Below are 16,243 nucleotides of genomic sequence, written 5' to 3'. Positions count from 1 at the left end.
CAGAACCATTGTTTCTAACTATTTCAACTGCTTTGGTACAGACTTAAGCCCAGCCTCAAGAAACTGAAAATCCACATCTCACTTGCAGAGAAGAAAAAGTTTTAAAGAAATAGGGGCAGTGCATGTGATTTTACCGAAGAAGCCCGCCAGGAAACGAAAGCGACCTTAGAAACTTCGAGGACTGGCAGACAGGAACTAAAGACCTCCCTAGACTCTCGGAACAAAGCACAGGCTTCACACGACGCCGCACCGCTTTGCTCAAAGCGGGAGAGGTGAGGAAATGGAAATAACGGACAAAAATAACGGAGCTAGAAGCCCACAGGACTCAAGCTTCCGGCCCACCACTGCGGCTGCGCGGACGCCGTTCCGGAAGCGGAAGTGCACAAGAGGTCAGCGTTGGTTTTCAAGATGGTGGCCCTCAATGTGCTGCTGTCCGGCTGCGGACGGCTGCTCAGAGGGCTCCTGGCAGGCCAGGCCGCGACCAGCCGGGCCCGGCCTCCAACTCGCGGTTTCAGGGAAGGTGAGTCCTGGGTCCCGGTGACCTCCCAGGGTTGAAGAGGAGAAGCGAAGGTTGCTTCCTTCTGCCCCCGTGCGCCCCTCCCTCCCTTTCCTTCGCGCGGTTCCGAAACGCCGGAGATTCTTGGGCTCCGGGAGTGCTTGCAGTTCCCTTCCAGACCCTGATGCTGTTACTTTGATCTCCCACCCATCGTGATTGTCCTCATGCGTGGGGACGGGGGGGATGGAGATCGGAGAGAAAAGCCTACTTAGTTAGCAGGGGCAGAAGAGAAACCTGTCCCAGGGTTCAGGAAAGTTTTTGGTTAGAGTCTGCATGTTAATTCTCCGTTCCGTATTCGCCGAATCGCCGCCTCCTTCGTTAAAGAATTCCTGCTCCATCGGGGAAGGACATCTGGATACCCTCCGCCGGGCCTTCCTTTCCAGTTTCTCATCTGAAAATGCTGTAATCTGATGGCAGCTTTTTCTGCCTGGGCCGCTAGTCTGAGAAGTGGAAGCTAAGGTGGAAAGACCATTGAACAGTTGAAACAGAGGCATATGCTGGATGGTGGTTTTGCTTTTCATTAATCTTAAGTCTGGAAAAGCAGCCTGATTCTAGTATTGCACCGAGAGCTTACTGAAGGCCAAGTGCTGTACTTCAAACTGTTCAGGGATTCTAGAGAAAAAAATATAACCCTTTTCCTGAGAAGTTAGGTTCTAATAAGATGATATGATACACTCCAACAAATGCAAGTTAGGTATTAGGTATTTACATGCGGAAGTACAGGGAGATTAGGTTACCGGCAACAGCAAACCGAATTGGAAGTTTTCATGAAGGGGATGTGTCTTTAACAGGCTCATAAAAGGATGGAATCTGGCGGAGAGTGAAAAGGTCTTTCAGGACATAGTCTTTGTGCACTGCTGGAAGCAGGAAAGGATGAGTGATGTGCAATAGAAGTAAAGTGGTTTTGTGTGTGTGTGAATGTGTGTTTTTAAGATCTGGTGTAGTAGTGACCAGCATATCCTTTAACTAAAGCTGAGAAGAATCCAGAGGAAAATAGTGATCATTTTTGCCAGGGGGACCATAAAAGTCCAAAAAGAAGAGCCTAATGAAGAGAGCATTGGATTTGTCTCAGAAAAGGTCTTTTTTTTAGCTTTCAAACAGCAATTTCAATAGAATGGCAGACAAGGAACCCAGTTTGGGGAAATGAGAGAGATAGTTCATGAAGAAATGAATAGGTGTGTTTGAAAAATTTAGCTATGAAGGGAAGATGGAACATTTGCTAGAAAGAACAACAAAATCCAGATACTGCCTGGTTAGCATTAGATAAACTAATTCATTGATAAAGAAAGACAACAAAGAGGTGTCTTGGATAAGGTGTTTCATCTGTTCCCATGCTGCAAAATAGGCATATGCCCATAACATTTTTGAGGGCGTCTACCAAGTGTCAAACACTAACGGCTGCAATTTACTTATCCTTTATGAAATCAGAAGTTGAAAACAGTTTTTTGCTATGTCCCCAGAGGATAAGCAAGCGGAATAGTTTTGTTTTTTTACAAAGGAATATTTGAGGTTAGAATTTTTCAGTTGGAGAGTTTGTGAAATGCTGGCCTGTATGATGAGATGGGTGTTTGAAGTCTTCCTTGCCATAAATACTTGGTAGCTTCTCTGTGTTACTGTCAGACCTAAAGGCTAAATAATTGAATTGATGTGATCTTACATGAAGGCATTACCATATTCTATATTTTTCTTGAGAACCACCTATCTCCAAAGCCTTTAAATGAAAAAAAACCAAAACTTGATATTCTATCCATTATGTGTAAGGCATAAAGAATTACACATAGAGCTAATTTTGACTGGTTCCAGCTGGTATATTTTACACACAAATAATATTGTACACATAGAACTTAAAGTCATGGAGAGGAAGCTGGGTGTCTTGCTGAAAATATTCAAGCATTCTACTTTTCAGAGTATCAGATAGTACTTCCTTAATTTTAGTCAAGAGTTCATGGGCACTCAGCACCACTCCTCCTGCCTGTAGAATCTCTCTGTCTGAAGCAGTGATTCTCAATTGGGGGCAGTTTTGTCTCTCAGGGAACATTTGGCAATGTCCAGAGACATTTTTGGTTGTCACAGCTGGTGCTCATGGCGTGTGGTGGGTAGAAGCCAGGGACGCTGCTAAGCCTCTTCCAGTGCACAGGATAGCCCTCCACAACAGAGAACCACCTGGCCTGAAATATTGCTCCTGCTGCTGTTGAGAAAGCCTGGTCTAAAGTTTGACAGAGGGACACACAAAACCAAAAAAGATAATTACAGAAGAAGCAAGACTAAAGGAAGACAAAAAATGGAAGTTGTGGTTTACTAAGTGCCTGCTGCAAACATTGTGCTAGGTTTTCCACGTACACTTATTCAGTCTTCTCAACAATCCTTAAAGGTGAATATTACAGGCATTTTTACAAATGAGGAAATCCGGTCCAGAGGTGTTGGGTAGCTGCCCAATATCACACAGCTAGTAAGTAGTAGAGTTGGAAGAACAGCCAGCACTCTTCCCTCCAGTAACATCACCTTGGTATTCCATAGCAGGGCTTCCCCATGGTTCCCTCCCTTCCCTGAAAGCTCTCGTCAATTAACTTGCTGGAGACCATTTAGTGTTCATGATTGACACTGTCAGACCTAGCAGGGGTTAGACCTTGTTCCTGCCTTGTCACTCTTAGAGCCCTTGTGAAGGAATGCATTTAAAACAAGAAAAATAAACACATATGACTATCTGAATTAACAGTAATGATCTATCAGACCCTCAGAGCAGAGTGTGTTGAAATGAGTGAAGGCTGAAGGGAATTTTCTTCATCTTTTCCTAAGGGAGCTTTCTGGAGGACTTAGCATTTCAGACAAGGATATGCCTGGCAGGATGGTCATCCCTATAGGTAAAAGCTTTGAGAGAGGAGTGAGCAAATTGGGGCCTTTAAAGAATTCAAAAGACATAGTCCAGGGACTTCCCTGGTGGTGCAGTGGTTAGGACTGTTCCAAGTGCAGGGGGCCCGGGTTCGATCCCTGGTCAGGGAACTAGATCTCACATGCATGCCGCAACCAAGAGTTCACATGCCACAACTAAGGAGCCCACGCGACACAACTAAGGAGCCACCGAGCCGCAACTAAGGAGCCCGCCTGCCACAACTAAGACCCAGCGCAACCAAATAAATAAATAAATAAATATTTAAAAAAAAAAAAAAAAGACGTAGTCCAGAGTAACCTGCTAGTGGAGGGAGATTTTTATGTAGCAGTAAGACTCCTCATTTGAAGGATGGTGCAGAGGGACATTCCCTCAGAGTTCCAAGGGAAAAGGAAGGTGTAGGTGATGAGAGAATCAGAAAACTTTAGTGGCAGAATTAAAGATGAACAGAAGGGAGCAGAGCTTGAGCAAGGAAGGAGTTTGAGAAAAGTAGTCAATGTCCATACTTCCCAAACATGTGCTCTACTCCCTGACCCTACCTAAGATTGTTGGGGCTGCCGTTTAGCCACCTTGCCATTCGGTTACTCCGTCCCTTCATACTCTACTTGGGACTTGGTTTCCATGGATCCTTTCCAAGAAGGACCTTGGTCTCTGGGCACTTCCTGCAGCAGTGCCCTCCACTCCTCATCATTCCGCTCTCCTCACCTCCTCCTTTACTAAACAGCTGGGTCTTTATCCCGCTGCAGTTCACTGTGTCTGTGTTTATGTGGCCATCGAGGTCTTTTTGCGTTCACTGCAATCTCACCTCGATGCTGTTTGCTCTAGACTTACAATTCAGTTATCTTGGACTCCATCCTAGGTGAGTATTTACTGAAGTACTCAAAGGACCTCTTTACGAGGCATGGACTTTGTTAGAGTGAGATTCCCTTGCTTGGTTTAGTCCTCTTTTCTCCTCTAGGGCAAAGACTGTGTCTCCTAGTAGGCTGGAGCTCTCCACAGTGGGTGGAGCCCGGCTGTACACTCCACGGGTGCTCAGCAAATGTGTTGCCTCCTGTGGCACAGATTATTTGATGTGTATGAGAAGTGCCTATCTTAGAAGATTTTGGCCCTTAATTCTAGTTTAGAAAACTGCTTCGTATCTTTCCTTAGTTTACTTGATACAGCCATATTTCGGAACACAAGAGCAATTCCATATTTTTCTAAACAAGTTTTCAGTTAGTGACTAACAGTTTTTTGTTAGTCCAGCTTTTCTTAGCCACCCCCACTTCTCTTGAATGGAGAGGAGGCCAGGGACAAATGGATCTCAGGTTTTGTTTGGTTTTGACATGTTTTTGTATGCACGCTGAAAAGCAATACTATTTTGACTCCTAACTCCTGTTTTCAGAGGCTTGAAATCTCCTAGGGCCCCTTTAGGCTCCGGTGGGCCCTCTGCCCCTGCACTGAGACACCGCCCTGATCAATCTCTGTCCTGTATGAGTTCTCTAGTCATTCCTTCTCATTTGACAAATTGTCTCTATTAGATAAGCATCTGCCTATTGTTTTACCCACTGACTTATAGTGAGATGATTCACTGGCTCAGAGTTGCTGTGTGGGGAACTCATTAACAGTGGAGCTTGCTACAGGCTTTGATCTCTCTTCCAGGGGCCAGTGGGATGACTTCACGGTTTGGTTCTTTGCCGGGAGTGATGTGTGTTTTGCTAGACTTGTTTACTTGATGGTTAGGACCCAAGTGCCTCCACCTAGAGGGGAAGCACATGTTTGTCCGCTTCATTTCAGGGCACTATTCTCACGCTGACTCGAGCGGTACCGGAGTGGGTCTCTCCTTTTGTTTCCTATCAGGATTCTTAAAAACTCGCCCCCCACCTGTTGTTGCTCAGATTGGGTCACCCTCCGTCCCTCTTCCAACTTGGTTTTTGCAAATTTGCAAAGTTTCCGGGGTGCCTGGCAGCCCTCCTGGGCTAGGGCTGCATCCTTCTGCCTCCCTACTTTTGTAGGCTGACACAGTGCAGTGACCATCTCCCTGCAGCTGTGCTGGCCACCAGACTGAGTACCAGTTTGAGTCTCACCCACATCCCATTTAGGCTGGTCTCTGTTCGGAGCAAGTAGATCTGTGCGGGTGACGCATTTTCTCTTAGGGAGAGAAACCTAGTTTGTCTTTGAATTGATTAGTATACAGTGTTCTCTGGAGAAAGCCTCGGGGCCTTTCTGGCGGTTGTTACTCCTTTGTGTGTGTGGAGTTGAAGCTGAGAGGCTCTCAGGTTGGTTGTTTGAAGTAATGAGTCTTTATGAATGGCCGTGCCCAGAAAACAAACGGGGGACAATTCCAGGCAATCTGTGTCCAGTTTGGTGTCAGTCACAGAGCTCAGTGATCACAGATGCTGCTGTGGGCCTCCGGGTGGGTTAGAATTGCCTCACTTTTTTTTCTTAGACATTTTCATTCTCTCTTTTTACTGTTTATTTTTTACTGCAAAGGCAGTACATGTTTATTTTAGAAACTTTAGAAAATCACCTCCTCCCATCCCTGAGGGAAAACCAGTATTACCATTTAGGTGCGTAGCTGCAGGGGTCTGTGAGCTTCCTGTAATCCATGTCTAATTGTGTGTACACTTACCAACGTGTTTCTAGGGCAAGGTCCCGTAACTTTCATTAGATTCACAAAGTTAACCTTAGGCTCTTTCTAATCTGTACTACTTCTTTCCTTGGCTAGGGCTGAGTAGAACGGATTGTGGTAGCCAAGCTACTGTTAAAATATGGTTTTACTATTTGGGTAGACAGTTTGCAGCCTAGTATGTGCACTCATGTTTTCTGTTACAGTAGTTAGCAGTCAGAAGGGCATCATGAGAAGTATTTTGCTCCCTAGCCTTTATGGAGTATCCGCAGTATGCCAGTTCCTATGCTAAAAGCCATGGCTTCTTTCTCTAAGGAAACTGGGAGACCAAGGGAGAATCTCCAAGAACTTTCTATTTGATTATATTTGCGGAATGTGTGTTATTAGCTTGGTTCTTCCTTTGGATATTGTTGAAGTTGTCTTTCTGCATCCTGGTTAAGTAAGAAGAAATATGTACAGCCTGGCTTGCGTGCCTGTGCGTGCGACTTAATTGTCTCGCCCTCGGGTTCTCTTCTGACTGCCTCAGCGAAGAGCTGAGGGAGGCCCTCTCAGTGTGGAACTGCAGCACTCTCTGCACTTCTGCCTGGACCCCATATCTGCAGGCCCCTCACTCCCACCTCTCCCATCACCCCTCTCCGGTGTGGATAACAAAATGCACCCCTGCAGGGAGAGGAGAGGATTTGACTCACACAGCTGCCCTTGTACAGCTGTAACACAGGGCTCTCAGGATGTTTTAGGAGTGAACTGGTCTCATTACTTATCCACCGTGGGACCCCTGGAGCAGTGTTAGTTCAGTGCTGTATCTTAGATTGCAAACTCGTCAAGGTCAGGAGCCATATTTGTCTGGTTCTCCTCATGAAAGAACATACGCGATGGGTATTTTTGAAGGTCTTTTAGCGGCTTCTGCCCACTTGCCACCCCCCACCTTCAACCCTCAACTCTTAGGCCATTGTTGCTAGCCACAGTAGGGCAAGGTCTTGCCAAGTACCTTGGATTGAACCAAGATGAATCTCAGCTTAGAAAGGCAGAAACAGTGTGGAGACCCTTAATTCCAGACAGATGATATGACGTGGGCATCTGGGCTTGCCCCCGCCCAGCCTCCAGGGCACAGAGCCTTGGCACTGGGAGGTGAACCCTGCACACTTCCTTTTCCAGGTCAGGGCTGTGGGAGAGTGCAGAGAGAGGGCTCCGTTTTTCTGCATGTGTAGAGTGTGAGCTGTTATTTGAAACTCCCTGTTCCTTATTAAATGGCTGACCTAGTTTTTCCCCTTTATCTCTGTAGTGGTGGAGATCCAAGGAGGGAAGACAACTATAGTAAGTATCGTCGAGTTGGCCACTTATAACCTCTTTAATGCTTGGAGCTGCCTGGCTGCTCCTCTGAGGGAGGGTGGGAGGCCCCAAGTGGACTCCTGGCTTCAGGATCTGCTCCCTCTGTGACCATAAATCCCACAGTCTACTATTTTCAACCTGTGTGTGAGAGTGTGGTTAATCAGGAACAGTTGCTGTGCCTGGACTAAGGCATCTGTTACTTGATTAAAGTGGCCGTTTGTATGACAAGAGCTCATAGGTATTTGCTGATATGTTCTTTGGCGGGTGATAAGTCAGTTTTCCAAAGGGGAAAACTAAGGTAATGACAAGACTAGAGAGAGTAGACCCCGGGCGAGGAGCCTGGATCTTTCCTTTCTGCCTAGAATGACTAAGCTACTACTCCTTCAGTGATGTAGTTAGAAGGTGACACTCTCTGGGCCCTGGGCTCACAGCTGGCACCCTGTCTTCTCTGTTGGTGAGAAAGCTAGCACAGTTCTTCACCCACCTACTCCCCCCCTCCCTCACTGGGCTCATCTCACCTCCCTTCCTCTGGGAGTCATGGGGCCTAGATTATCCTATAATCCCTAAAAGACAACGTTGTTTTCACATGGCCTTCCACCCCTCCAAGAAATCCTCAACCACTCCACCGAGTTCCCAGAAGCCTCTGTAGCTTCCATGTCAACCAGAGATTTAACCCTCTGGCAGCCAGCCAAGCTCAGTCCTCGCCAAGGCCTTCTTATCCCCAGGACAAGCCTTAGGGTTCCCTCTTTGGGTCTTCCCCAGAACACTCCCTCAGCCTTTTCACTGCTTAGCCTCAAAACAGTTCTTTCTAGGGGGATCCCATTGCCTTAGGGCACCTTTTTTGGTTCCCTTATCTAAAGCCAAAACAAGTGTTCACCCTTTAAACTCCATGCTGGTGGAGAGAAGCACATCTGGCTTTTGAGTGTGAAGAGTGTTTTTCCTGTGGGGCGTGAATTTGCTATTTGTGGAATGAACACGGAAGTATGTGGCCCCATGAGAGCCCTTGGGGGAGGTAACCCAGCCATGCCTGGAGAGGCGCTGCCATGGCTGACTTTGGGTATTACTCTCCAGGGTCTCACTTCCTTCATCAGTAAAATAAGATCATGATTCCGCCCTCACTAGGTTGTGGGGTTAAATGAGATGATACATGTGGACCATTATTAGCACAGAGCCAGGCCTACAGTGGGGAGTCAATAAGTGTTAGCTCTCCCCGACCAGGCCCACCTTGACCCCCTCCCAAGTCCTTCCATATACCTGCACATTTTCCCTAGCGCACCTCTCCCTTTCTGGCGTAGCTGTGGTGGCCTTGGCGGAAGGGTAGTAACAGCACCCTGCACAGCCAAGCCTTGCTTCTGGCCCCCTTTGCCTTCTGCCAGTTCTTCCCTGCGAGACAGTGTTGCTTCCCTCCCAGAGTCTCTCAGACCTGTCCCAACCTCACACAATCCGTGGCCTCAATCAGCAAGGCTTTCTAAACTCCCCTTCTTGCAACTGGAGCTGATGCCCAGATCATTGGTTTATTGAGCTTAGTAATTCCAAGGCTGTGTCACAGGATACAGCAGCCATGGAGGAGGTCACTTCACACGTGGCCTCAGCATGGTTTGAAAGGTGGCATCCAGAGTGATAAGAGGAGGAGGGCCGGGGAATGTATCCTCCCCTCTGTGTTTTTAGAGAGAGGGGGGAGGAGGGGAGTGCACACGGTTGTCTGCTTGTATAGGCCTAGACCAGCTTTCTCAGCCTGGCACTGCTGGCATTTTAGACTGGCTGGTTCTGTGTTGCGAGTGAGGGCTGTCCTGTGCATGTAGGGTGGTTAGCACCTTCCCTGCTAGAGGCCAGTAGCACTCCATCCTCCCGCGGGGATGATCAGAAATGTCTCAGACATTGCCCAGTGTCCCCTGGACCCTGTTTTTAGGCAACCCTGCCTGGTTGAGAACCACTGGCATAGACTTACCTCTGTCAGATAAAACTGGAAACTGCAGTTTCCTCTGAGAAGGACATGCAGGATGGGAGGGAGACTTCCTTTGGACTCCACATCCCTGCACAGTGTGAAACTTTTTACCATGTGCATTTATTACTTTTTCCCAAAGGAGAGAGAGGGAAGCATAATGTTCTGGAGTTTTTGTCTTTTTGAGGAAGGAAAGGTAGCATTCAGCTGATACAGCAAACCCCTCCCTCTTGCCACCAGCATTAAGTTCAGTTTCTACTACCCTTGCAGACCATCAAACCCATCTCTGTGGCCACCCCAAGGTCCACTGTCCAGCAGCTATGGAATCAGCACCACAATTCAGGTGGAGGGGCCCGTTGGCTACTCGCATGAGGCCCCCAGAGATGAAGTCTCACCAGCACTCCTACCACTCGGGAGGTTGTTTGAGGATCAGAGGCTCTGCACAGCCCTCTCCCTCACAGGCTCTCTTTCTCTGCCTCCTAGATTGAAGGCCGAATCACAGGGACGCCCAAGGAAAGTCCAAATCCCCCCAACCCCTCCGGCCAGTGCCCCATCTGCCGCTGGAACCTGAAATACAAGTATACCTACGAGGTGAGTCTGGGCACAGACACACATGTCTGCGCGTCTTGGAGCTCGTGTTCCCCGTGGGCTTAAGCAGCATCTCATGGAACCACCAAGACAGAAGCATTTTGTCCCGCGGCTCTCAACCATGGCTGCACGTGAGAATCACAGGGGAGTTTAAAAAATGCTCAGGCTCCACCTCCAGATGATTCTGTTGGCCTGGGGTGGAGCCCAGCCATCATTATTTTTTAAAGCTCCCCAGGTGATTCTAGTGTGCAGCGAGGGTGGAGAGTCACTGACTTAGTTCATGGTCTGGTTGCAGTCGATTCAGACCACCAGGGCCCTGGAGCCTGGTCTCCTAGGGCTGTGTTCCCAGGGGGGTGGAATCAGAATCTGAGTTTGGCTTTCCTCCTATTATAATGAGGGCATCTCTGAAGAGTCCTCACTGTGATCTGGGGATACATCATTCTCTTCCCATATTGGAGCTACAGAGACCCCTGTTTGCTGTAGCTCTTCTAGAGCTATTGTTTCACAGAGAGATGATAAGAGTGAACAACAATAGGTGAGCTGCACGGGGTGCTGCTCTGTGTGTAAGCACCTACGGGGCATAATTCACTTAGTTTTCACAATATCCCTGTGAAGTAGGTACTATTTTCATCCTTGTTTTACAGATGAGGAAATTTGAGGCATGAACTTGTTAATGAACAAGTTAAGAACTTGCCTCAGATCACGCAGCTAGTAAATATCAGAGCTGGGATGCACACTCCGGGGCTACAAAACGCAGGCAGAGCCTACGATCCCCGCTACTCCTCTATATCGTGTCTAGAGATGAGGCGGCCCTGGGGGAAAGGACGCAGCCCTGGGGGAAAGGACTTGTCCTTCAGCGTTCTATTGGTGACATTAAGCAGCCCTGTTTTTAGGTTTCAGGTGATTCGGACTCTGGGCCAGTTTGACCTGCAGGTTGTCCCTGTGCCCCTGTGTGGAATGGGATGACTAAGGGCAGAGATCCCGGTCAGGTGGTCAGAGCAGGAGAGGCCACATGTCCACGGGATCTGAACAGAATGACCCAACTAATCTCCTGGGCTGGGAGCCTTGGCTTCAGGCCACCCCGGGGAGGGGGTAGGGGTATTCTTTTGACCTGTCCCGGCCCTTCCGCTGATGGCCACCTGGAGTAACAGGGAACTTGCAGGCCACGGGGCAGTGCTCTCAGCTTCTTGTGACATGGAAGTTAGTGGGGTCCTGGCCATGCTTAGAATCCCGGCTGTGGATAGAGAGGTGAGCCCCACACCTGCCTGATCACCATGGGGCATTCTTCCTACGAGCCATTTCCAGGAAATGGACTTGGCTCTGTTTATCAAGCAGAAGAAATCCAGTCCCCTCCAAGGTAAAGGCTGAAGAAGTTGTTTTCCTTTTACCCCTTTCCGCTCAGGGCACCGCCACTTTGAGCTGCACAAAGATGTCAGCCTTCTTGGCAGCCTGCAGTGGGGGCACTGGGGCTGTGAGACCAGTGTATTATCCCTGGATAACCCAGTCCAAGTTCTTTTCATCAGATTCTGGAGATTACAGGGGTGGCAATTGGGGGCCTGGGTCCCCCGGAAGCTGTCCAGTGATTAAAACAAACCTGCCGTTATACAGTGAGGCACCTGCCAGGGCAGCGAGTCAGTTTGAGGACCAGGACCATGGAGACAGGCATGCCAGGCCCCTCTGGGTCGGGTGGGTGACTTTTCTTTAACCCTCTCAGCCATCCTGTGAGAGTTGGGTCTCTCTTGATTCTGATTCTTAATTCTTGACTCTCTCCTTGACTCATCCAAAGCAGTCTGATGGTTCAAAGGAAGCCCAAGAATCCATTTACATCTGGTCACAGGGGGCTTAGAAGATGTGGGATTTAACCTCGCAACCTGGCCCCATCCTCCTCAGCTTGTTGCTGCCTGGTGCTTCAGAGGGCATGGCACAAGGTCGAGGGGCTCTCTGTGGGTCTTCTGGACTGTGGCATGTAGACTCTGGGGGCGGAAATGGTACGGGTTTTCCCTGTTGTGCAGAAGTACATGACATACCCCCTACCTCACCCAAGGAGGAGAACACACCTTTCATCACCAGGAAAGATACCGTGGGTGCATGAAAGCTTGTTAACCTTCTTGAAGAGCTCCTGTTCTCTAACCTGGTCTATCAGAAGACTATCTCATGGAGGAGCTGAGGACTTTTGGGGTTGGTAATGGGGTCGGGAAATCTTGCTAAGTTGGGATTGAACCTTTGTTAGGGTGGAGATAGCAGGCTCGTGTGTAAGGCTCTATGGGGAGGGAGTGGCCTCAGGTCTGTTCCGGGGGAGCCTCAGCCTCTTGCAGTGCCAGGGTACAGCAGCCTCCCCTGGAGGCCACTCGGCCCTGGCTCCCCGGCAGCAAGTGCCCGTCCAGAGGACCTCATCTCCTGTTTTCCGTTTCCACTAGGATGTTCTGCTGCTCAGTCAGTTCATCCGGCCACACGGGGGCATGCTGCCCCGAAGGGTCACAGGCCTGTGCCAGGAAGAGCACCGCAAGATTGAGGAATGTGTGAAGATGGCCCACCGAGCAGGTAGAAGGCACCTTGGGCTAAGAGGGGCAGAAGGCTGTGGGCACCATTTCCACCCTCCAGCTGCCCCATGTTCCAACCCCTCCTGAAAGCGCAATGGGTATCCAGAGGCTTCATTATACTCACCCCGCAGTGCCAACCTCCCACCCCCTTGGGCTTTCCCTCCAGCCCCCAAGAGCTGCACAGGGAGCTGCAGAGACCATCCCCTTAAATGCTTTTCGCTCCACTCAGGTCTGCTCCCAAATCACAGGCCTAAGCTTCCTGAAGGATTTGTTCCAAAGAGCAAACCCCGACTCAACAGGTAAGCAAACCTGGGCTGGGGAGGCTCTCTCCTGGAGCTCGTCCCACAGTTCAGGAAAGCTGGAGCGTTCCATCCCTTCCAGCCTAAGCACCCACCCCATCAGTCCGACCACTGTGCACGCCTCTGTTACCCTCCCCTGCCGGCCTCAGCCTCTTTCCTTGTCCCTCCCCAGTAGGGCACTTAGCACAGGGGTAAGAAGGGTAAGAAGGTCGTTTTTTGGGCATTAGAATGTGCTAATCTTCTGTTTATGACATCATACTGGGTTGCTATGGGAATGTCAGAGCACTTCTGCAAACTTTCAGTAATAGCACTGGGGTTATTAAAGGGCAAAATGAGGCCTTAGAAATAGAAATGGGAAGGCTCTCTGGGGCAGGGCCACTGTACATAGCTGCGCAAATAGTACACTGCAAAACTTTAAGGCAGCATCCAGGTAGACTAGATTGTGAATGGTGCTCCCTAGAGTTGTGCAGTTAACACCCTGCACAGCTGCACATGGCATCCTATGAGGTCCTGAGGTTTTATAGAGGAGGAGAGGAAGTCCCCTAAATCCTAGAATCAGTCAGTCTGCCTTTCAGCCTAAGCAGGGTGGCCCCCTCTGGTGTAGAAATAGATTCCTGTCTAACACTTAAACAGCTGTCTCTGACGTTACCACACTCACATACTCCTAGAACTATAATACCCCCTTGTTGAGAGTAGATCCAGGTCTGTAAAATCGATGTTGGCATTTCTTCTTGTTCTCCCGTATCGTATCAACAGCCCCCCTGCCTTCAGCCTGTCCCGCTGCCACTGGAATTGCACTCTATGGTTAAAGCAAAGCAAGATACCCCACCCTCAGCAAGTCTCCTAGGCTGATCCCCAACAGAACCCAGGCATGGAGGATGAGAGGCCAGGCAGATACTAGCCATGGATTGCTGGGCTGGGGGTGCAGGGCCAGAGCTGGGTCTTCACTGACGCCTCGCCAACACCCTGGCCCCTTGCCCATCTCCACCTGCACCTCCCACACTGCTAGCTGGGCCATCTGCCAGCAGCCCCGGAGGAACGGGACATATTAACCTCTTCCTGTCTTTCCCAAATGTGCTGTGGACCTTTTGGGGGTTGAGCCCACCCCTACCCTGACTCGTTAAGAGACAGCAGCAGGCCTAAGGACACAATCCATCCTGCCCTCAGGCCTTTGAAGCAAAGCCAGGCTCCCTCCCATATATCCGGTGTCCTTTAACGTGACACAGGATTGACGATGCGTGGGGGCTCTTGGGTTGCAAAGGCCACCCTGGGGAGGAGAGGGAGTCCTGGCTACATGGGAGGCTGATTCCTTACAAGGGACTTTATGATTCCATCCAGAGGTCCTTGAGCTGCCACGCACTGGCCCAGGCTGTGCCGGGCCCCGGGGAGCCATGCGTCCTCCTTCCCCGCTCCTTCAGGAGAGGTAGGAGGAAGGAGCCTTGGTTCTTCTTAGAGCTGGAGTGTTCCCAGAGAGCCGTCCGGAGGCCCTCAGCCCCCTCCCCTGCCAGCTGGCTGCTCCTTGTGGCACAAGCATCAGGCCCAGGGCCAGCTGAATCCCAGCTTCCCTGGGGTCTCTCCAGGGTGGGAGGGGCAGGGGGCCTTTAGGGCAGCAACTATGGAGAGCCTGGTGAGCCTCGGGATCTGGGGTCTTCAAACCCAAGGAGCACCCCTTTTGGGGAGGCTGCTCCCACACCCCACCTCTTCACCCACCCTTCTGAAGCCTGGGAAATGCCAGCACAGGGGCCTGCCAGGTCCCAGCACCACCAAAGGCATCCCTGGGGCCAGCCCACTGCACAGAGGCCTCCCTGCTGGGGCACTGACAGCCACAGTGGACATGGGGAAGCCCTCTCCTGCCAGCCCACCTCGCACGTGGCATGGAGGCCAATACCACCCACAGCTTTTACTTCCTCTCAAAGCTCAGAGCAGAAGACAGAGGTCCAGGGGAGCTCAGTTGAAATGTATAAATCAGCAGTCATTTTTTCACTCTTAGCTAAAAATTTTCAGCCATGGTTATTAATTTTTTTAATTAAAAACTCTCGTTTGAGGATCTCTAGAGGCGGCTGGGTTGAGCCCTAACCTAGTGTGGAAGCAGGGGAGGATCCTGGCCTTTGCCATGGCTGAGCTTTCAGGACGAAGGGTGGGCCTCTCTGGACAGGATCCAAGTTTCGTTCTGGACGGAGTAAACCCCAGTCCCAGCCGGCATGAGCCACTTTTCCGGGAACTATCAGGGCCCTGCTGCCATCCCCAAAGGAGGCAAAAGGACTATGGGTGGCAGCCATCTTTCCCCACCCCCCCCCCCCGCCTCCTACTTACAAGAACCTTCCTGGCCCCCATCATCGGTTGGGTGAGGGGCAGGGATCCTCCACCAGTTATGGCTGCCTAGGCTTGTTCCCTGAAGGCTGGAGTGGCAGAGTGAGCCAAGTGGGGGAGAGGGAAGGATTCCTCCAGGCCCTTACATCAGCCTCTCCTCTCCCCGTGACTGGGCCACAGAGGGATGATCTGCTCTCTAAGCAGCCTCTTCCTCCACCTCCTCCCCCAGCAAATACACACAAACACTGACGACTCATAAAGATCAAGGAAGCATGTGGCCTTGTGCTGCCTGACCCCTGGCCACACACACCTGCGGCAGCAGGAGCCCAGCCCATCTGTTTACAGCATACTCAGCAGTTGCTCCCAGGAAAAGCCCCTTCTCAAGAAAGGAAAACTGGTGAAAGGGTTCGGTTGGCCAAGCGCGGCTTGGGCCCGAGGAGGCCATGCCCACGGTCCCACAGCCACCTCTCGTCCTCGCTCCACAGGTACCTGACCCGCTGGTCTCCCCGCTCCGTCAAGCCCATCTACAACAAAGGCCACCGCTGGAACAAGGTGCGCATGGCCGTGGGGTCCCCCCTCCTGAAGGACAACATCTCCTACGCGGGCAGGCCTCTGGTGCTGTATCACTGACTGAGAGCAGGGCCTCCCGAGAGCCGGCCTTGAGCTCATCCTGCACTCCAGCCCCATCCCACCAGGGTGGCCCGGCTCCTCCAACGTGGATGGCACGAGGGCTAGCAGGTCCAACACCAGTGCCCTGGGCCTGCCCCGCCACAGAGCTGGGCTCTGGGTGCAGGTGGGGCAGTCGAGTCCCCAGGCAGCTGCTGTGGTCTCGCGACTGGCCTGGGCTCATTGCTGGTGGACAGGAGCTTTGCCCACAGGAATGTTATAAACCAGGCTTGTACTCACCCACTGGGTGTGCGCCCACTGCTTGGGAAGTGCGGGGGGCTCGGCCCGTTTCCGGCCAGTTACTGAGCATTGAGTCACTGATCTCTTGTGATGGGCCACGTGAATGCAACAGGGGAGTTCACGGGCCAAACAGGTTCCCTTCCTCTCTATTGACAGCTGTTAGCTTTTCGGCCATGGGGGCTGCAAGGAGGAGGTAAGTTAGGCTGCCCGGCCCATGTGCAGCTCTCATCTGAGTCCAAGAAGCTGCCCTCCTCAGCGGGCTCCTGGCTGTCACCTTC

The 16,243-nt window shown here is 50.8% G+C and overlaps 1 protein-coding gene across 3 annotated transcripts; it reads left to right on the top strand.

The window, feature by feature from the left end:
• Nucleotides 1-398: 398 nt before the first annotated feature.
• MRPS18A (mitochondrial ribosomal protein S18A) lies at nt 399-15,965 on the top strand. 3 transcript variants are annotated; one of them, XM_068557599.1, is made up of 6 exons: nt 399-520; nt 7,334-7,365; nt 9,806-9,913; nt 12,328-12,451; nt 12,680-12,749; nt 15,545-15,965. In XM_068557599.1, exons 1-6 carry the CDS (start codon nt 409-411, stop codon nt 15,687-15,689), a joined length of 591 nt encoding a protein of 196 aa, XP_068413700.1. In that variant the 5' UTR covers nt 399-408; the 3' UTR covers nt 15,690-15,965. The 3 variants fall into 3 exon arrangements, with proteins under 3 accessions (XP_068413700.1, XP_068413701.1, XP_068413702.1); XM_068557600.1 differs by lacking the exon at nt 7,334-7,365; XM_068557601.1 differs by lacking the exon at nt 12,680-12,749 and having other exon boundaries at nt 15,545-15,695.
• The last annotated feature ends 278 nt before the right edge of the window (nt 15,966-16,243 follow it).

This window comes from Eschrichtius robustus, chromosome 12, assembly GCF_028021215.1.
Source record: "Eschrichtius robustus isolate mEscRob2 chromosome 12, mEscRob2.pri, whole genome shotgun sequence".
NCBI lineage: Eukaryota > Metazoa > Chordata > Mammalia > Artiodactyla > Eschrichtiidae > Eschrichtius > Eschrichtius robustus.
This window is presented reverse-complemented; position numbering and strand designations above follow the sequence as displayed.

Excerpts from the sequence above, each read along its gene's own strand:
- MRPS18A (XM_068557599.1), top strand. The coding sequence starts at position 409 with ATGGTGGCCCTCAATGTGCTGCTGTCCGGCTGCGGACGGCTGCTCAGA. Across the intron at positions 521-7,333 it reads AACTCGCGGTTTCAGGGAAG|TGGTGGAGATCCAAGGAGGG; the intron begins GTGAGTCCTGGG and ends TTATCTCTGTAG. Across the intron at positions 9,914-12,327 it reads AATACAAGTATACCTACGAG|GATGTTCTGCTGCTCAGTCA; the intron begins GTGAGTCTGGGC and ends CGTTTCCACTAG.